Below are 20,335 nucleotides of genomic sequence, written 5' to 3'. Positions count from 1 at the left end.
GGCTTTCAATCCCCCCAGCCTCCCCATCGCTGCATTCACTCACACAGCAAACCACAGAGTGATAGTTCCCTACAATTTGTGCTGGATTATATTCACTGAAGTTTTCATCTCAAAAGTGTAAGCGTTTTTTTGTATTTCATTTAGTATTTAGGCATCTGAAAATGTTGTTTACTTTGCTTTTGCAGTAGGCTACCACGTCTCTTGCTTTTGGTCACGCTGTTTATTCATTGTCAATATATTCCTTTCAAAATATTTACAAATGTGACTAACTGCTAAGAATATCTTTCAAATAAGTCCAAATGACGGAGTTCCTCTTCTAATATGTTCTAGTCGCATGGAGTCATTCCAAACATGGAATATTGTCTTTGCGCTGACTAGTTGGAATTGATCAAGTTGGCTGGTGTCCGATGTGGCACCCTCATCACTGTAATTACGCATAGGCTACGCAATTCACCGACGCGAACTACCTTTAACGCCTATTGATGAAGGTATCTTCCCGGTGGACTTTTTAAAGACCCCTGACGCTTGCTCTAAACGTCAGCACGCATAATTTACGTTAAGGTTTTGCAAACGTATAACCTAAAAAAAACGTATATTTCATATCAGCGATAAATAATTTTCAAAAATCAAATAGTTAACGTTAGATGACACCTTTTTAGGGTTGGTGTTCCCACAAGGCCATATCTCCACGTTACTTGTGCTATCTAGCATACTCCGAACACCTGTGTGTAACGGAAGAAGGCCGGGAGACACGTTGACTGCAATTGCGTCACACCATCCATATGCCTCCATCACACCTTCACCGTCAAAATGGTACGCAGCATCTTCTGGATATGTGTGCAACAAAAGTTCAACATTCACCTTCTGCTACCATATGTCAAGCCGTCTATACATACAGTTTGACACATACTTCGATAAATCCAATTTTTTAACCACACAGAACGCATTGCAACTGCCTCTTTAACGCTGCAAGGCAAACAGCGTTCCATTGGGAATGAATGTACTTCTGGTATATTAAAATGTGGTGTGATTGAGGCGATGCTCCGAACACATTTTCAAATCAAGCATAAATTGTCTCTTAGTAGCCTACTATCAGTTAGCCCAGGGTTTCCCAGACTAAGTCTTTAGGCACCATCTGGATGCACGTTTAGTTATTTTTTGTTGCACTAACACTACACAGCTGATTTCAAATAACTAAAGCTTGATGTTGGTTATTTGAATCAGCTGTGTAGTGCTAGAGCAACAAACTAAACGGGCACCTGGACTGAGTTTTGGAAACCCTGAGTTAGCCTGCCATGCAGGTTCGCACCTTCCATCATGCTTCCCTTTGCCGACACTGAATCTATTGCATTATCTAGGATGCTTAGGACAGAAGTTTATAATTTACTAAATAAAACGAATTGTTTGAACAACAATGTGCATCAAGTGTAGCGTCACAAAAAAGAAATATGCCTTGTGCCGGATTCGACCCCATTCCCTGTAGTCTGTGTCCTAGTCATGAGTCCACGACTCTATTCGCTGAGCTACCGTTCAGTTGATAGAATATGAACAAATCCTAACTACATTGTAATGAGGGTGTCTAGTAGAGCTAGTGTTTGATAACGACATGGATCGAAGAAAGCACTGGAACCGTAGCGAAATCAGCGTGATCTCGCGTTTTGTTTGAAAAACCACGTGATCAAATAGAAGGTTTGGACGTTATTGATCACGTGATAATGATACTTTGAAACAAGCATCGATACATTGTCGGGTCGGTAGTGCGTCAGAAGCGGCATCGGAGCTCCGGTATCAATCGTCTCATCACTAGTAAGTGTATATTTTGCATTTGTGGAATTATTTTGATGAGGTGAAAGTAAAGACCTTTTTTTCTAAAACTATTGCAATTGAGAATTGACTCACGTTTAGATACTCTGGCAGCGAAAAACTACCTCTGAAAATAAGTGCTTTCAGAAAATATTCACACCCCTTGACTTTTTACACATTTTGTTAGTCATTTTTTTTTGTCACTGGCCTACACACGATAATACCCCATAATGTCAGTGGAGATAGATATCTCTCTCTATATATAGAGAGATATCTATCTTTTAGTGAAAAACTGAAATGTCTTGAGTCAATAAGTATTCAACCCCTTTGTTATGGTAAGCCTAAATAAGTTCTGTAACTTGTTGTACTCCTGAAGTTGCATGGACTCACACTGTGTGCAATAAGTGTTTAACATGATTTTTTGAATGACCACATCTCTGTACTCCACATACAATTAATTATCTGTAAGGTCCCTCAGTTGACTCAGTTGAGCAGTGAATTTCAAACACAGATTCAACCACAAAGACCAGGGAGGTTTTCCAATGCCTTGCAAGGAAGGGGACCTATTGGTAGATGGGTAAAAAAAAAAGCAGACATTGAATGTTCCTTTGAACATGGTAATTCCTTTGAACATACTAATTACACTTTGATGGCGTATCAATACACCCAGTCACTACAAAGATTTTATTTGATTAATTATTATTTTATTTCACCATTATTTAACCAGGTAGGCAAGTTGAGAACAAGTTCTCATTTACAACTGCGACCTGGCCAAGATAAAGCAAAGCAGTTTTACACATACAACACAGAGTTACACATGGAGTAAAACAAACATACAGTCAATAATACAGTAGAAAAATAAGTCTATATAGAATGTGAGCAAATGAGGTGAGATAAGGGAGGTAAAGGAAAAAAAAGGCCATGGTGGCGAGGTAAATACAATATAGCAAGTAAAACACTGGAATGGTAGATTTGCAGTAGAAGAATGTGCGAAGTAGAAATATAAATAATGGGGTGCAAAGGAGCAAAATAATTAAATACAGTAGAGGAGAGGTAGTTGTTTGGTCTAAATTATAGATGGACTATGTACAGGTTCAGTAATCTGTGAGCTGACAGCTGGTGCTTAAAGCTAGTGAGGGAGATAAGTGTTTCCAGTTTGAGATTTTTGTAGTTCGTTCCAGTCATTGGCAGCAGAGAACTGGAAGGAGAGGCGGCCAAAGGAGGAATTGGCTTTGGTGGTGACCAGAGAGATATACCTGCTGGAGATATCGCGTGCTACAGGTGGGTGCTGCTATGGTGACCAGAGCTGAGATAAGGGGGGACTTTACCTAGCAGGGTCTTGTAGATGACCTGGAGCCAGTGGGTTTGGCGACGAGTATGAAGTGAGGGCCAGCCAACGAGAGCGTACAGGTCGCAGTGGTGGGTAGTATATGGGGCTTTGGTGACAAAACGGATGGCACTGTGATAGAGTGCATCCAATTTATTGAGTAGGGTATTGGAGGCTATTTTGTAAATGACATCGCCGAAGTCGAGGATCGGTAGGATGGTCAGTTTTACGAGGGTATGTTAGCAGCATGAGTGAAGGATTCTTTGTTGCGTAATAGGAAGCCAATTCTAGATTTAACTTTGGATTGGAGATGTTTGATGTGAGTCTGGAAGGAGAGTTTACAGTCTAACCAGACACCTAGGTATTTGTAGTTGTCCACATATTCTACGTCAGAACCATCCAGAGTAGTGATGCTGGATGGGCGGGCAGGTGCAGGCAGTGATCGGTTGAAGAGCATGCATTTAGTTTTACTTGCATTTAAGAGCAGTTGGAAGCCACGGAAGGAGAGTTGTAATGGCATTGAAGCTCATCTGGAGGGTTGTTAACAGTGAACTTTTACTGCCTCAGAAACCCCCCACACTGATTAGCATCGCTAGCATAGCGTCACATTTAAATAGTAGCATCTAAATATCATTAAATCACAAGTCCAAGACACCTAATGAAAGATACAGATCTTGTGAATAAAGTCACCATTTCAGATTTTTAAAATGTTTTACAGGGAAGACAAAATATGTAAATCTATTAGCTAATCATGTTAGCAAAAGACACAATTTTTCTTTGTCCACCATTTTTTCTCAACACCAGTAGCTATCACCAATTCGGCTAAACTAAGATATTGATAGCCACTAACCAAGAAAAAACCTCATCAGATGACAGTCTGATAACATATTTATGGTATAGGATAGGTTTTGTTAGAAAAATTTGCATATTTCAGGTATAAATCATAGTTTGCCATTGCAGCCAGCATCACAAATCTCACCAAAGCTCCTAGAATTACTACACAGAGCAACATGTATTACCAATTTACTCATCATAAAACATTTCTTAAAAATACACAGCACATAGCAATGGAAAGACACAGATCTTGTGAATTCAGACAACATTTCAGATTTTCTAAGTGTTTTACGGCGAAAACACAATGAATCGTTATATTAGCATACCACATATGCAAACGTTACCAGAGCATTGATTCTAGCCAAAGAGAGCGATAACGTCAACATCGCCAAAATATATTAATTTTTTCACTAACCTTCTCAGAATTCTTCAGATGACACTCCTGTAACATCATATTACAACATACATATAGAGTTTGTTCGAGTGTGCATATTTAGCGGCACAAATCGTGCTTACACAATGGAAATAGTGTTCAACTACTCAAGCAATCTGCCCGGCGCCATTTTGAAAATACAAATATTTTTATCAAAAACTATTCATAAACTTGACTAAAAAAATACAGGTTGGACATGAAATGAAAGATGCATTAGTTATTAATGCAAACGCTGAGTTAGATTTTTAAAATTAACGTTACTAGACATACAGTGTGCGTTACAGCCAGACTAGTGCTGCAATAATCGCGTCACTAATCGCCATTATGGAGTTTACATTTTTCCACATAAAAACGGAATAACATCATAAATAGCTCTTACTTTTCGATGAGCTTCCATCAGAATCTTGGCATGGTGGTTCTTTGTCCAAAAGAATCGTTGCTTGGTTGTAAAACGTTGCATTCAACTTCTGATATAGCAGCTAACAATAGCTATTTTGCCCCAACGTGTCCAAATCCTCAAGGCGCAATACTGAGGAAATTCCGAAAAATAGCAATATACTCGCATAATCTGATATAACTCGGTTTAAAATAGCTTCGTTATGATGCTTCTAACACCTATGTCTAATTAAATTACAGACGGATACATCTAACGTTTAAAATTGAGCGTTTGAAAATGGCATCCTGAGGTCCCTCTCCGCGCAATGTTCAGCGTCGAAAGGAAGGCTCCTCTCACTCCTTGGCCTTTTATAACCTCTGAGAGCTACGCAGCAAGCCCATTCCACTTCTCATTGGTTACTGACATCCAGGGGAAGGCAGTTGCAGTTCATGTCGTTCCATAGGAAACACACAGACTTTTAAAACTGATCTGAAATCAGAGCTTCGCTCTCAGACCATCGCAGTACCTGTCATGGATTTCGCTGTAGAAAGAGTTCTGGGTCACCCACAGACAAAATTCCAACGGCTATAGAAACTAGAGAGTGTTTTCTATCCAATATAATTAATAATATGCATATTGTACGAGCAAGAATTGAGCATGAGGCAGTTTAATTTGGCGACACCCAGAAATAAAAAATGCTAACTGCGCCCCCTATTGACAAAAGGTTAACAGTGTCCAAAGAAGGGCCAGAAGTATACAGAATGGTGTAGTCTGCGTAGAGGTGGATCAGAGACTCACCAGCAGCAAGAGCGACATCATTGATGTATACAGAGAAGAGAGTCAGCCCAAGAATTGAACCCTGTGGCACCCCCATAGAGACTGCCAGAGGCCCGGACAACAGGCCCTCTGATTTGACACACTGAACTCTATCAGAGAAGTAGTTGGTGAACCAGGCGAGGCAATCATTTGAGAAACCAAGGCTATTGAGTCTGCCGATGAGGATGTGGTTATTGACAGAGTCGAAAGCCTTGGCCAGGTCAATGAATACGGCTGCACAGTATTGTTTCTTTTCGATGGCGCTTAAGATATCGTTTAGGACCTTGAGCGTGGCTGAGGTGCACCCATGACCAGCTCTGAAACCAGATTGCATATCAGAGAAGGTGCGGAGGATTTCGAAATGGTCGGTAATCTGTTTGTTGACTTGGCTTTCAAAGACCTTAGAAAGGCAGGGTAGGATAGATATGGGTCTGTAGCAGTTTGGGTCAAGAGTGTCCCCCCCTTTGAAGAGCGGGATAACCGCAGCTGCTTTCCAATCTTTGGGAATCTCAGACGACTTGAAAGAGAGGTTAAACAGGCAAGTAATATGGGGTTGCAACAATTTCGGCAGATCATTTTAGAAAGAAAGGGTCCAGATTGTCTAGCCCGGCTGATTTGTAGGGGTCCTGATTTTGCATCTCTTTCGGAACATCAGCTGACTGGATTTGGGAGAAGGAGAAATGGGGAAGGCTTGGGCGAGTTGCTGTGGGGGGTGCAGTGCTGTTGACTGGGGTTAAGGTAGCCAGGTGGAAAGCATGGCCAGCCGTAGAAAATGCTTCTTGAAATTCTCAATTATAGTAGATTTATCGGTGGTGACAGAGTTTCCTATCCTCAGTGTAGTGGGCAGCTGGGAGGAGGTGCTCTTATTCTTCATGGACTTTACAGTGTCCCAGAACTTTTTTGAGTTTGTGTTGTAGGAAGCAAATATCTGCTTGAAAAAGCTAGCCTTGGCTTTTCTAACTGCCTGTGTATATTGGTTTCTAACTTCCCTGAAAAGTTGCATATCACGGGGGCTGTTCGACTCTAATGCAGTACGCCACAGGATGTTTTTGTGTTGGTTAAGGGCAGTCGGGTCTGGAGAGAACCAAGGGCTATATCTGTTCCTGGTTCTAAATTTATTGAAAGGGGCATGCTTATTTAAGATGGTGAGGAAGGCATTTAAAAAACATAACCAGGCATCCTCTACTGACGGGATGAGGTCAATATCCTTCCAGGATACCCCGGCCAGGTCGATTAGAAAGGCCTGCTCGCTGAAGTGTTTCAGGGAGCTTTTGACAGTGATGAATGGAGGTCGTTTGACCGCTGACCCATTACGGATGCAGGCAATGAGGCAGTGATCGCTGAGATCTTGGTTGAAAACAGCAGAGGTGTATTTGGAGGGCAAGTTGGTTAGGATGATATCTATGAGGGTGCCCGTGTTTACGGCTTTGGGGTGGTACCTGGTAGGTTCATTGATAATTTGTCTGAGATTGAGGGCATCAAGCTTAGATTGTAGGATGGCTGGGGTGTTAATAATAATAAAAAATATTCTACTTTGACAGATTTTTGTGTAGATTGTTGACAAAAAAGACAATTAAATCCATTTTAATCCCACCCAGGCTAGCCTACTACTAGTCTGATTTTTAGCAGGATGTAATACACAATTAATTGGTATATGCAGCCTGAAACTAATTCCTGTAAAATTGTCTAAATGTTCCTTACAAGCCAGAATGTTGGATAAACTTACTCTACTGGTTGTCTGTATATCCACAGGAAAGTGTTTTAACTCGACTTTAGGGAGCTAGTATTTCTATGGTTCCGTTTGACACTGAGGTGAAGAGAATTTAATATATAAAAATAAAACATCTCGTCAATATATTCCCACGGGGGACCATTATGAAAATGTATGCACTTACTAATGTACGTTTGTCTGCTAAATGACTCAAATGTAATGGCTGTTGAACAACGCATGTCATGACATTGAAAATGGTATAGAATCAGGGGAGGATGGAGATCAATCCACACCATTTTTTTGTGCTTACTACTAGCAGTTATTTAAAAAAAAAAATCTCAATCCTCCCCTGATTCAGAATTTACCATTTTCATTGTCATGGCATGCTTGGTTCAATGGCTATTGACAAGAGAACTGAATATCAAGTAATAAACTAACTTTACCTCGGTTCTGAACCATATACTGCTAATAAGTCAGGTAAACAATACTTTCCGGTGGATATTTTGTTTAAAAAAAAAATATATATAAAAGTGCAGCAAAAAAACAAACCGCACAAACAACCGGTAGAGTAAGTTTAATTTTATTAAACATTTTGGCTTGGAAGGAACATTTACATGATTTTGCAGGCATTAGTTTCAGGCAAAGAATTGTGTATTACAGCCTGACTAGCCTACTACATTTGATTAGCTTAGGCTACATTTAATTGATTAGGCTACTTCAATTTTGTTATTGAATTGCTTTAGATTGTCTTTATATTCTAATTTGAAGGAAGCCTAGCCTAAAGACAAGTTATGGGTCGCGTTCCACTGCTTAGACGTTGCATGCATCAACCAATGGTTGCTATAACTTCTGATGTGGTTAGCTGATACGTAAAATACCTTTCCAGGTGGTGTAAGATCTGGCATGCATCAACAACGCCTGGGTAGAGGAATGCGCCCAGTATGATGATGGTGGTAGCCTGAACTTGTAAAACGCACATTCCAACAGGACATTTGGACCATCTGAAATATTCTCAAATGTATGATTGAGTGTGCCTGCTGTGCTGAGTTTCCTGTGGTCCTAAGGAAAAGGGGGAAAGACAAGCAGTCGTGGCGGTAAAGGGTGACCTTTGCTGTCAGTGACACAGGACTATTTCATTAGGCTGTCAGATGACCCAGGACTATTTCATTAGGCTGTCAGTGACACAGGACTATTTCATTAGGCTGTCAGATGACCCAGGACTATTTCATTAGGCTGTCAGATGGCACTGGTTAGATTTCAGAGTAGTGGTGCTTTCAAGGCAACTGTAAACTTGAGTGAGGTCAAATTGTGACGTCATTAATCTTCGTGTTGGAAAGTCTGAGCTCAAGGATGATGCCCGAGTTTCCCACTTGGAATCACAAGTTGGATGACCGTTAAATATATTTTTTCCTAGTCGGAGCTATTTAAAAAGTTCAGTTGTCTTGAACGCACTGTAGTCGGAGGTTGGAGCTTTCCGAGTTCCGAATGAATTTTCTTGAATGGGACATAGGCCTGCCTTAAATAGTCAACAACACTCCTTATCAGTCACTTAAGGGAATTTTCATTGCGATGTCTTGACTAGTGCGGAAATATCCCACATAGCCTAATGACTCATATTGACAGAACTCCCACAGAAATTTTGCTAAATACAGAACATCTCTATATGATTGTTTGTGATTTCCTTGACTATAATGTAGGCCTATTCACTAGTCATTCTGAGCTCTCAAAATAATGCTACCCTTTGATGTGGCTTAAACTACATTTAAGTAACTATCCAATGAACATCCAGATAAAACACTTAAAAAATGACACCTCTAAGCTGTATATAACAGGCCAATTAGCTGTTTACTTTCCTTAATATTTTTAATGACGGTATATGCCCACACTATTCTTTTTTGGGGGTAGGCCCACATCATTCTAATACAGAAAAGCTGCTTTTTAACATAGTTCTCCTTCCAAAATGTTTTAATTATTTCACTCATATTGTAATTCATTATAGGTCATATTTCATTGACATCTCAAACACTGGACAATTACTTTAAGTCTAGCTGGTAGGCAACACCAAAAAAGAGATCCCGTTTTGGTCGATAATGGCTCCAGTACTATAAATAGATCCATGTGTTATGCCCTCAGATTTTCCTTGAAGCCCAAACAAACGGAATACATCCCCTCCCGTGCCGTCGGTTGTCTCCATGGTAACTCTGTATAGAACGAGATTTGGCTTCAGTATGTCTCAGCTTTAGTCGAAAGTGTTATACAGTAGTGCAGGGGTTGGCCATTCCAGTCCTCAGGGGCCTGATTGGTGTCACAGTTTTGCCCCAGCTAACACACCTGACTACAATAACCACCTAATCATGATCTTCAGTTTAGAATTCAATTTGATTAATCAGCTGTGTTTGCTAGGGATGGAGACAGTGTGACACCAACCACACCCTGTAGGACTGGAGTTGCCCACCCCTGCAGTAGTGGTTACTCATGAGTTTCATAACACGCAAGCAGTTGGTCAATGAGTGTGTCAGTCTAAATGGCCCTCAAACTATGGGTTTATAAGTGAGTGTGTGTCTGTGTGTGGTCCTGCTCTTTTATGACTAGCATAGCATATTAGTGGTGCATTGGAATGACAGCAGAATGACTGCTCAGACTCACTAGCCTGCTCAGACAGGTAGCTACACACAATGTCTTCATCAGGGCCATCACGGTTTTTAAGCATGGCATCTTGTAGTCTGGTTCTAGATATGCTGTTAGGTATTGAACAGTGATGGGGGGGGATCGATAGTTGCATATCGAGATATTGTCAAAACGGCACATCAATAATGTCGCAATATTTTTTGTTGCACTAGTTGTCAGTATCTTCACAGCTCCAGCATTTTTCCTTCATAGCTTGTTTTCCATCTTCTTTTGAAACAGAGGGACAATTTGTTTATAGCGTTTATTTCCACGACTGATCAAAACTCATTTTCTTATTTCATCACCTTTTCATTTAATTAACTTCTCAAATTATTGCCATATAGGACTTCACTGCTGTTGATTCCCTATCTCACTGTCTGCCATTTTTCCAACTGTTAACGATGCAGACGTGCGGAGCACTTTATATTAGTGGCAAATCATTAGAAAGATGCATAACCATCTCTTCCTACTTATAGCATTGTTGCGTTAGGTATTTGGTGAATTAAAAATTTTGCCTTTATGATCATGATCGGAACCTGTTGATGGTAGTTTTGTGATAACTGCACTGTGATTTTAATTTAGTAAAAAGAACAATGATTTTCGCTTGATGTGTTTTCTAAACTTTAAGAATTCCAAATGAGTTTAAACGTCACATTCCTACTCCCTTCCCCATCTCATCAGGGAGGTGGCTGTGTAAATGCAAATGTCCTTGTATAGTCCTGAGCTACCTGGCAGACTGGCTTTGGTTCACAGGGCTACCGCTGTTCCATCAGCTCTGTGCCTGAGTTAGCCTAACTCTGTGATTTACAGTGGACTTTTATCACTCTTGTTTGATGCGTTCGAATAGCTGCTTTCACAATGAATAGACAGTCAAGATGCTGATGCTTTTATATATCCCCACAGTGTTTCTCTTGACAATAGCATGTGATAACTTTAAGCAGGTCATTTACAAGCTGTCGTGGCCTTAATCATTGACTTGGTTTCATAAGACACAAGGCCACAATAGAACCTCCAGTGCCCAACTAGATATGCCTCAAGGGGTGCACAGTATAAGGTAACTGAAGTGTTTTGAACACTTATTTTCTGATTGTTGTCAAGGTTATGCAGAGCACAACAAAGCATGTCCTGCAATATAGGTCTTCCTGTTGCTATTCGCAACGCTTTGTGTTGACATATACAATCTAATTCTGCTGCAGTTGACTAGCCTGGAAAACCATACTGTTACTTTTCGGTTTCAATTCCCTAATTAGAATAACACTAACATGAAACGGAGCTGAGTACTTGACAGCATGTTGTAAATTATTGAGTTGCAACTTGCATTCAAGCCTACAGGAAATCTGAAAAGCAGTGGATTGGTATTGGCGTGTTCTATAATGTTTTGGTATTCCCCTCCCTCTGTCTGACTCACCCTCCCTCTCTGACTCACCCTCCCTCTAGTTTGACTCACTGTTTATTTAGTTAGTATCTATGGAACCAGTTGGAGGGTAACACCGCTGCTGTGTACAGTCAATTCAGTGGACAATGGAGAAGGGTTTTGTGTGCAGAGTGTTTTGTTTAATGGTTAATGTTCAGTGCTTTGGCAGAGGATATGTATCTATGCAGTGAACTGACATAGCTTGTTAATGGACAGGGTTGTGGTAGTGTTTCTATGCAGCTGGATTTAAACTGCTCCCTTTATTCTCTGTTCCGAACGTGCTAGACGGCCAGTTCTTATAGCCTTTAGCCGTACCCTTATCCTACTTCTCCTCTGTTCCTCTGGTGATGTAGAGGTTAATCCAGGACCTGCAGTACCTAGCTCCACTCCCACTCCCCAGGTGCTCTCATTTGTTGACTTCTGTAACCGTAAAAGCCTTGGTTTCATGCATGTTAACATTAGAAGCCTACTCCCTAAGTTTGCTTTATTCACTGCTTTAGCACATTCTGCCAGCCCGGATGTCTTAGCCGTGTCTGAATCCTGGCTTAGGAAAACCACCAAAAACCCTGAAATTTCCATCCCTAACTATAACATTTTCCGCCAAGATAGAACTGCTAAAGGGGGCGGTGTTGCAATCTACTACAGAGATAGAACTCTGCAGAGTTCTGTCTTACTATCCAGGTCTGTACCAAAACAATTCTAGCTTCTCCTTCTACTTTCCAGAAACAAGTCTCTCACCGTTGCCGCTTGCTATAGACCACCCTCTGCTCCCAGCTGTGCCTTGGACACCATATGTGAATTGATTGCCCCCCATCTATCTTCTGAGCTTGTGCTGCTAGGTGACCTAAACTGGGACATGCTTAACACCCCGGCCATCCTACAATTCTCAGGCCGACTCTCTTCTCTGTATACATCAATGATGTCGCTCTCGCTGCTGGTGATTCTTTGATCCACCTCTATGCAGACGACACCATTCTGTATATTTCTGGCCCTTCGTTGGACACTGTGTTATCTAACCTCCAGATGAGCTTCAATGCCATACAACTCTCCTTCTGTGGCCTCCAATTGCTCTTAAATGCAAGTAAAACTAAATGCATGCTCTTCAACCGATCACTGCCCGCACCTGCCCGCCCGCCCGCCCAGCATCACTACTCTGGACGGCTCTGACTTAGAATATGTGGACAACTACAAATACCTAGGTGTCTGGTTAGACTGTAAACTCTCCTTCCAGACTCACATCAAACATCTCCAATCCAAAATTAAATATATAATTTGCTTCCTATTTCGCAACAAAGCATCCTTCACTCATGCTGCCAAACATACCCTCGTAAAACTGACCATCCTACCGATCCTCGACTTCGGCAATGTCATTTACAAAATAGCCTCCAACACTCTACTCAGCAAATTGGATGCAGTCTATCACAGTGCCATCTGTTTTGTCACCAAAGCCCCGTATACTACCCACCACTGAGACCTGTATGATCTCGTTGGCTGGCCCTCGCTTCATACTTCTCGCCAAACCCACTGGCTCAAGGTCATCTACAAGTCTCTGCTAGGTAAAGCCCTGCCTTATCTCAGCTCACTGGTCACCATAGCAGCACCCACCCGTAGCACGCGCTCCAGCAGGTATATCTCACTGGTCACCCCCAAAGCCAATTCTTCCTTTGGCCGCCTCTCCTTCCAGTTCTCTGCTGCCAATGATTAGAACAAACTGCAAAAATCTCTGAAGCTGGAGACTCTTACCTCCCTCACTGGCTTTAAGCCCCAGCTGTCAGAGCAGCTCACAGATCACTGCACATGTACATAGTTCATCTGTAAATAGCCCATCCAATCTACCTCATCCCCATACTGTATTTATTTATTTGTTTATCTTGCTCCTTTGCACCCCAGTATCTCAACTTGCACATTCATCTTCTGCACATCCTACCATTCCAATGTTTAATTGATATATTGTAATTACTTTGCCACCGTGGCCTATTTAAATAAAGGTGAAATAAAATAAATAACTGTTGGAGAGTTATGCCATACTAAAGGGTATCCATGCAGTGTTAGTGTAATAATCTGTTGCCACGACTGCTGTAGCTGAGGTGTAGTCTGATATCTAGGCTCAGTGGTTTGTTACCTCCCAAATGGCAACCTAATCCATATAAGTGTACTGTATTTGACCAGAGCCTTATGGGCACTGGCCAAAAGTAGTGCACTAATCGGGAATTAGGGTGCCACTTGAGGGTGCAATTCCACAGTAACGGAATTGAGGTTTGACTTTAAAATGTGTTTTCAAAGTTGAACAATTTACCAAAACTAATTTAGTGGAAGAACTGCGTAGATGCAAACTTTGGCAACGGGATCACGGTAAATCTCCCTCTGATATTTAACTCTGTAATTCTGTTAAATATCTGCTCTAAATGAAGATTGAAAGATGAATGGGCTGTGACATGGCACCTTGAGATTTGAACTACAGTAAGTGAAGTGGAATTACACCCGATAATGGAATTACATTGTGGATCCCTGATCTCTACTACACAGAAATGCATAATTATGGATATTTGTCATTCTCCTCATGTTTACAAGTTTGGACAGCACAGTACAGTGTACAGTACAGTACAATAGAGTAGGGTAGAGTACAATATACTATACAATACAATTGTACTATACTAGACTGTACTGTACTGTGCTGTCCAAACTTGTGAAACATACGTCTATTATAGGTTCAGATTTGTTCCAGTCCGTCTGATAACATCAAGGCCAGGGTGGACTGACCAAATATTTCAATGTACATGGACATCCGGTGTCTGTCGGTGCTCAGTGGTAAATGGGAAGAAAGAGTGTCAATAAGAGCTGGGAGAGATGGTATGAACTGGACAGTGAGGCAGAGCGAGGGAGGGGTTTTCCACAAATTACCAGTTTTAATCACTATAATTCAAAGAATGTTTATCAGTAAAATCACTAACTAATTGGTAGGTCTACCATTACTTGTTAGTTCTGTGAACTTTAATTACAGTGCCTTGCAAAAGTATTCATCCCCCTTGGTGTTTTTTCCTGTTTTTGTTGCATTACAACCTATAATGTAAATGGGATTTTTATTTGGATTTCATGTAATGGACATACACAAAATAGTCCAAATTGGTTAAGTGAAATGAAAAAAATAACTTGTTTAAAAATAAATATATATGCATGCACCACTTTTCTGTAAAAAAAGATATATATATAAAAACGGAAAAGTGGTGCGTGCATATATATTCACCCTCTTTGCTATGAAGCCCCTAAATAAGATCTGGTAGAACCAATTACCTTCAGAAGTCACATAATTAGTTAGATTGCACACAGGTAGACTAAGTGTCACATGATCTGTCACATGACTCAATATATATACACCCGTTCTGAAAGGCTCCAGAGTCTGCAACACCACTAAGCAAGGGGCAGGCACCACCAAGCAAGCGGCACCATGAAGACCAAGGAGCTCTCCAAACAGGGACAAAGATCAGGGACAAAGTTGTGGCGGTACAGATCAGGGTTGGGTTCTAAAAAAAAATATATCCAAAACTTTGAACATCCCACATAGCACCATTTTTAAATCCATTATAAATAAATAAAGAATATGGCACCACAACAAATCTGCCAAGAGAGGGCTGCCCACCAAAACTCACGGACCAGGCAAGAAGGGCATTCTTCAGAGAGGCAACAAAGAGACCAGAGATAACCCTGAAGGAGCTGCAAAGCTCCACAGCGGAGATTGGAGTATGTGTGCATAGGACCACTTTAAGCCGTACACTCCACAGAGCTGGGCTTTACGGAAGAGTGGCCAGAAAAAAGACATTGATTAAAGAAAAAAATAAGCAAACACGTTTGGCGTTTGCCAAAAGGCATGTGGTAAACTCCCCAAACATATGGAAGAAGGTACTATGGTCAATTATAGGTTTTTGGCCTTCAAGGAAAACACTATGTCTGGCGAAAACCCAACACCTCTCATCACCCCGAGAATACCATCCCCACAGTGAAGCATGGTGGTGGCAGCATCATGCTGTGGGGATGTTTTTCATCGGCAGGGACTTTGATACTGGTCAGAATTGAAGGAGCTGGAGCAGTTTTGCCTTGAAGAATGGGCAAAAGTCCCGGTGGCTAGATCTGCCAAGCTTATAGAGACACCCCAAGTGACTTGCAGCTGTAATTGCTGCAAAAAGTGGCTCTACAAAGTATTGACTTTGGGGGGGTGAATATTTATGCACGCTCAAGTTAATTGTTTTGGTATTATTCCTTGTTTCCTTCACACAAAAAAACATTTTGCATCTTCAGTGGTAGGCGTGTTGTGTAAATCAAATGATACAACCCCCCAAAAAATCTATTTTAATTCCAGGTTGTAAGGCAATAAAATAGGAAAAATGCTAAGAGGGGTGAATACTTTCGCAAGCCACTGTATCCTCCCTCCCTCCACGAGGGAGCAAAATTAGAAAATATATTAAAGATAATATTGCACAAAGCAATATTTCTTACATTTACAGAAGGTTAACAATTTCTACACAATGTTATTGTGTTGATGTAGTTCTGATACCTTTTTTAAGACTTTTTCTGATAGATGTTTTCTAAGATCCCATTTCCATCTGTTTTATCCTGAAATCAAAGCCTTTCCATCTGTTTTATCCTGAAATCAAAGCCTTTCCATCTGTTTTATCCTGAAATCAAAGCCTTTCCATCTGTTTTATCCTGAAATCAAAGCCTTTCCATCTGTTTTATCCTGAAATCAAAGCCTTTCCATCTGTTTTATCCTGAAATCAAAGCCTTTACTTCTGCCTAAAATGGAAAATGTTTGAAAAATGTATCCTTGCCTTCATTTCCCCAAATTATAGACTCTTACAATAGCTTTCATTTGACACCCAATTAGACATGCTCCTATGAACTTCCCATGTTGGTGATCATGGGTCCGTTTCCATGGAAATACTCAGTGGTTGGAGTGTTGTGTCCCAGCGAACATTCCTTCCTGCTGATGACTCATGTCCTGGGCATGGCTCTGACTCTTGAGAGAGGCCTATGGGGAACCAGACAGTGTGTGCACACACACACACACACACACACACACACACACAATAGAGCCTTTGGTTGAACTAGACAGCACATTGGAAAAACACAGACACATGCATTCTATCCATAAGGAACTGTGTAAATTTCCACAGTATACAGTCTCTTACAAACTGCAATTCACCCAAAGCATTTCCATGTTTAGGGAGTGGGTCTATAACACACACACCAGGTTTGGGCATGCCACAGCCTGGATGGAGAAGAGAGGAATGTGTGGCAGTGAGAATGTGGGCAGATTTGTTCACTTCTTATTAACCATTGACACGCTGTGTACATCCTGATTATCAACATGTTTCTCATACTGTACCTCATTAAGAATGTTGATCTACAGTGCCTTCAGAAGTGTTCATACCCCTTGACATATTCTATTTTGTCATACAGCGTGAATTCAACAATTTCTTACCCATTTAGACACAATACCCCATAATGACAAACTGAAAACATGTTTTTATAAATTTTGCTAATCTATTTACAAAGAAATATAGAAATATTGAATTTACATAAGTATTCATAACCCTGAGTCAATACATGTTACATTCACCTTTGGCAGTGATCACAGCTTTGAGTCTTTTTGGGTAAGGCTCTAAGAGCTTTCCCCACCTCGATTGTACAATTCTTCAAGCTTTGTCAAGTTGGTTGTTGATCATGGCTTGACAGCCATTTAAGTCTTGCCACAGACTTAATAAGTCAAAACTGTAGCTAGGCCACTCAGGAACATTCAATGTCGTCTTGGTAAGCAACTCCATTATATATTTGGCCTTGTGTTTTAGCTTATTGTCCTGCTGAAAGATGAATTTGGGATATTTGTGTTCTGTACAGGCTTCATCCTTTTCACTCTGTCATTTAGCTTAGTATTGTGTAGTAACTACAATGTTGTTTATCCATCCACAGTTTTCTCCTGTCACAGCCATTAAACTAACTGTTTTAAAGTCACCATTGGCCTCATGGTGAAATCACTGAGCAGTTCCCTTCCTCTCCGGCAACTGAGTTAGGAAAGACACCTCTATCTTTGTAGTGACTGGGTGTATTGATACACCATCCAAAGTGTAATTAATAACTTCACTATGCTCAAAGGGACAATCACTGTGGGCTTTTTTTTTTTTACCCCGTTACCAATAGGGGCCCTTTGAGGCATTGGAAAACCTCCCTGGTCTTTGTGGTTGAATCTATGTTTAAAATTCACTGCTCAACTGAGGGACCTTACAATTATATGTATGTGTGGGATACAGAGATGAGGTAGTCAAAAAATGTTTTTAACCATTATTGTTGCACACAGTGAATCCATACAACTTATGTGACTTGTTAAGCAAATATATACTCAACTTATTTAGGTTTGCCATAACAAAGGGGTTGAATACTTATTGATTTAAAGACCTTTCAGCTTTAATTTTTTTTATTAATTTGTAAAAATGTCAAACATAATTCATTTTTGACATTTATGGGGTATTGTGTGTAGGCCACTTACACACCAAACTCAATTTCATTCATTTTTTAATTCAAGCTGTAACACAACATGTGGAATGAGTCAAGAGTGACTTCAGAAGGTTTTCACCCATCCTCATTTGTATTTATTGCTGTACACCACAGCAAAACATTATGCAATGTGAAAACCTTGCCTTGTTCAGGGGCAGAACGACAGATTTTTACCTTGTCGGCTCAGGGACTCAATCTAGCAACCTTTTGGTTACTGGCCCAATGCTCTAACCACTAGGCTACCTGCCGCCCCGTTGTTGTTAAACAAGTTCAGGCAGTCCCTCCCCATTTTGGTCCGTTCTCTTCCGTTTGGTGCAGTAAATTACGACCCAGGTGTTTGCAGTGCTGTAATCGAAGCCAAGGTAATGTCTACATAGGTTTTGGCCTGGTGCCTTGCGAATTCAATGTCCACATTCTAGAACATCGCTCTACTACTATGTGCTGCTAGCAACTAACGTTTCCTGTCTCCAAATTCACAGAATGTGGACATTTTATTCATCACAATACTGTTTATGCTACTAGCAACTGCAATACAGCAGAATTCCGTGTCTCTACCAGTGTTTGTGAGTATTAGCATGTGTAGCTACTGGTTAATCTAGTCCTCTGCTGAGATTTGAAGACTGGGACTGATTGTATAACCCTGACTCACTTGTGAACTCTGCTGATCAGCACGGTAGCTGTGACTTTGACTGGCCTGGGAGTCATGTGGGTTTGACTGGGCTGCTGCCACTGGTTCAATGCACTACACCATAGTTCATATAGAGACGTTGGCATTTCCCCATACACAGGGTGTATGCTGCTGGAAGTGTGTGTGTGTGTGTGTCAGAGAGCTCATGCAAACATAAAGAACACCTGATGATCTTGTGCCTAACCTAAAAGCGCACCTAGTTTTGAGGACGTAGGATACTTTGTCTGTTCTCTCAGAGAAGTCACGTCTCTTTGTTCTGCTGCTTCACTAAAGCAACCCTACAGTGGTATGTGGCTTTCATTTCTCTCAGCTCATGTTTGTCTCAACATGCTGGAAATGAAGTAATAATGTTCTGTTGATCATTGCGTCTCTCTCTTCCTATTCAACAGTAGTTATTCATGATGACGCCCTCTTGAGGTCGGTGTGTTAGGTGATGGTCCCGTTGACCCCATTGTGACCTTGGTGGTTTCCGCTGAGAATAGACAATCGTAAGCAGAACTGTCAAGTCACAGAAAGATGACATCAACATCCCCCTCCCACAGCGACAGCAGCAGCGGCTCGTCCAAACATGGCAGCCATCAGGTAGGTGTGTGTGTGTGTCTACACGCGTATCTGTGTGTGTGTGCGCGCGTGCGTGTATCTCGTGTGTGTGTGCGTGCGTATCTTGTGTGTGTGCGTATCTTGTGTGCGTATCTCGTGTGTGTGTGTGTGCGTGCGCGTATCGTGTGTGTGTGTACGAGCGTATCTCTCTGTGTGTGTGTGCACGCGTATCTGTGTGTGCGTGCGCCTGTGCGTGCCTGTCTGAATGAACTCCGCTCTGTCTCAAATGTCTTGTGGCGACATTAACATTTTGATGCTTAACTTGACTGACCTAACGTCAGCTGAACTGAAATGAACTGGCTATGGCCTGACTGGAGGGCGCCTAGCAGCACTCCTAACCCTCCTTGCCTGGGTTAGAGGACACATTAAGGCAGAGATGCAGCCTCTCCTCCTCTCTTCATGTGGTTGAGTATGCGTGTAACCTGATGCGTCTCTGTCTACAGGACAGCTGGGAGATCATAGAGGGGCTGAAGGGTAACCCTGGCAACATCCAGGAGCCAGAGAAACAGGAGGGCTTCCTGCTCAAGAGGAGGAAATGGCCCATGAAGGGATGGCACAAGGTGGGTACAGCCTCCCTGACCTCTTGACCTCTTACTGCAGGTAAATCTCAAGTGTCTAGCCTTGATTTCTTGCATCCTCTCTCCTCTCCTTCTCTACATGCATTGGAGGAGAAGGTCATAGGTTCTCTTCAGACCTTCTCCTCTTCTGAACTGAAGGATGTGCGGAGAGGACGTGAGGAATCAAGGAGGCACTTGGCTCTCTTGAACCGCTGAGTTACCTGAAGGGCACATGGAGATGTGAGAGGTGTTCTACCTGACACCTACATGGTGTTTATCTAAAGCTCTTATAAGACGCTTATGTAAAGTTGGAGGTGAAATTTGAATGGAGCATTTAAATGGATATCTTGTTCATGTATAAAGCTTTTGTCCACAACTGTAATATCTAAAGTGTGACGTTATTTCTTTGGCCCAAAGCAGATAATTAAAGTTTGAACGTGACAGATGGATGGCTAAACTAGTTGATACTTTCTCTTGCTATCCAGAGATACTTCTTGCTGGAGAAAGGCATTCTGAAGTACTCAAAATGTAAAGCTGATGTAAGTGCCTATTCAAAAGTATCT

At 41.4% G+C, this 20,335-nt stretch overlaps 1 protein-coding gene across 1 annotated transcript in view; it reads left to right on the top strand.

The window, feature by feature from the left end:
- Positions 1 to 20,335, top strand: part of LOC129830572 (oxysterol-binding protein-related protein 3-like) — a 30,218-nt gene continuing 9,883 nt past the window's right edge. Inside the window, exons 1-4 of the mRNA XM_055893142.1 lie at positions 1 to 117; positions 19,005 to 19,197; positions 19,659 to 19,775; positions 20,258 to 20,329. Coding sequence (XP_055749117.1) covers positions 19,132 to 19,197; positions 19,659 to 19,775; positions 20,258 to 20,329 — 255 coding nt within the window. The 5' untranslated portion in view covers positions 1 to 117; positions 19,005 to 19,131. The remainder of the gene's footprint in view (positions 118 to 19,004; positions 19,198 to 19,658; positions 19,776 to 20,257; positions 20,330 to 20,335) is intronic.

Source organism: Salvelinus fontinalis, chromosome 32 (genome assembly GCF_029448725.1).
Source record: "Salvelinus fontinalis isolate EN_2023a chromosome 32, ASM2944872v1, whole genome shotgun sequence".
NCBI lineage: Eukaryota > Metazoa > Chordata > Actinopteri > Salmoniformes > Salmonidae > Salvelinus > Salvelinus fontinalis.
This window is presented reverse-complemented; position numbering and strand designations above follow the sequence as displayed.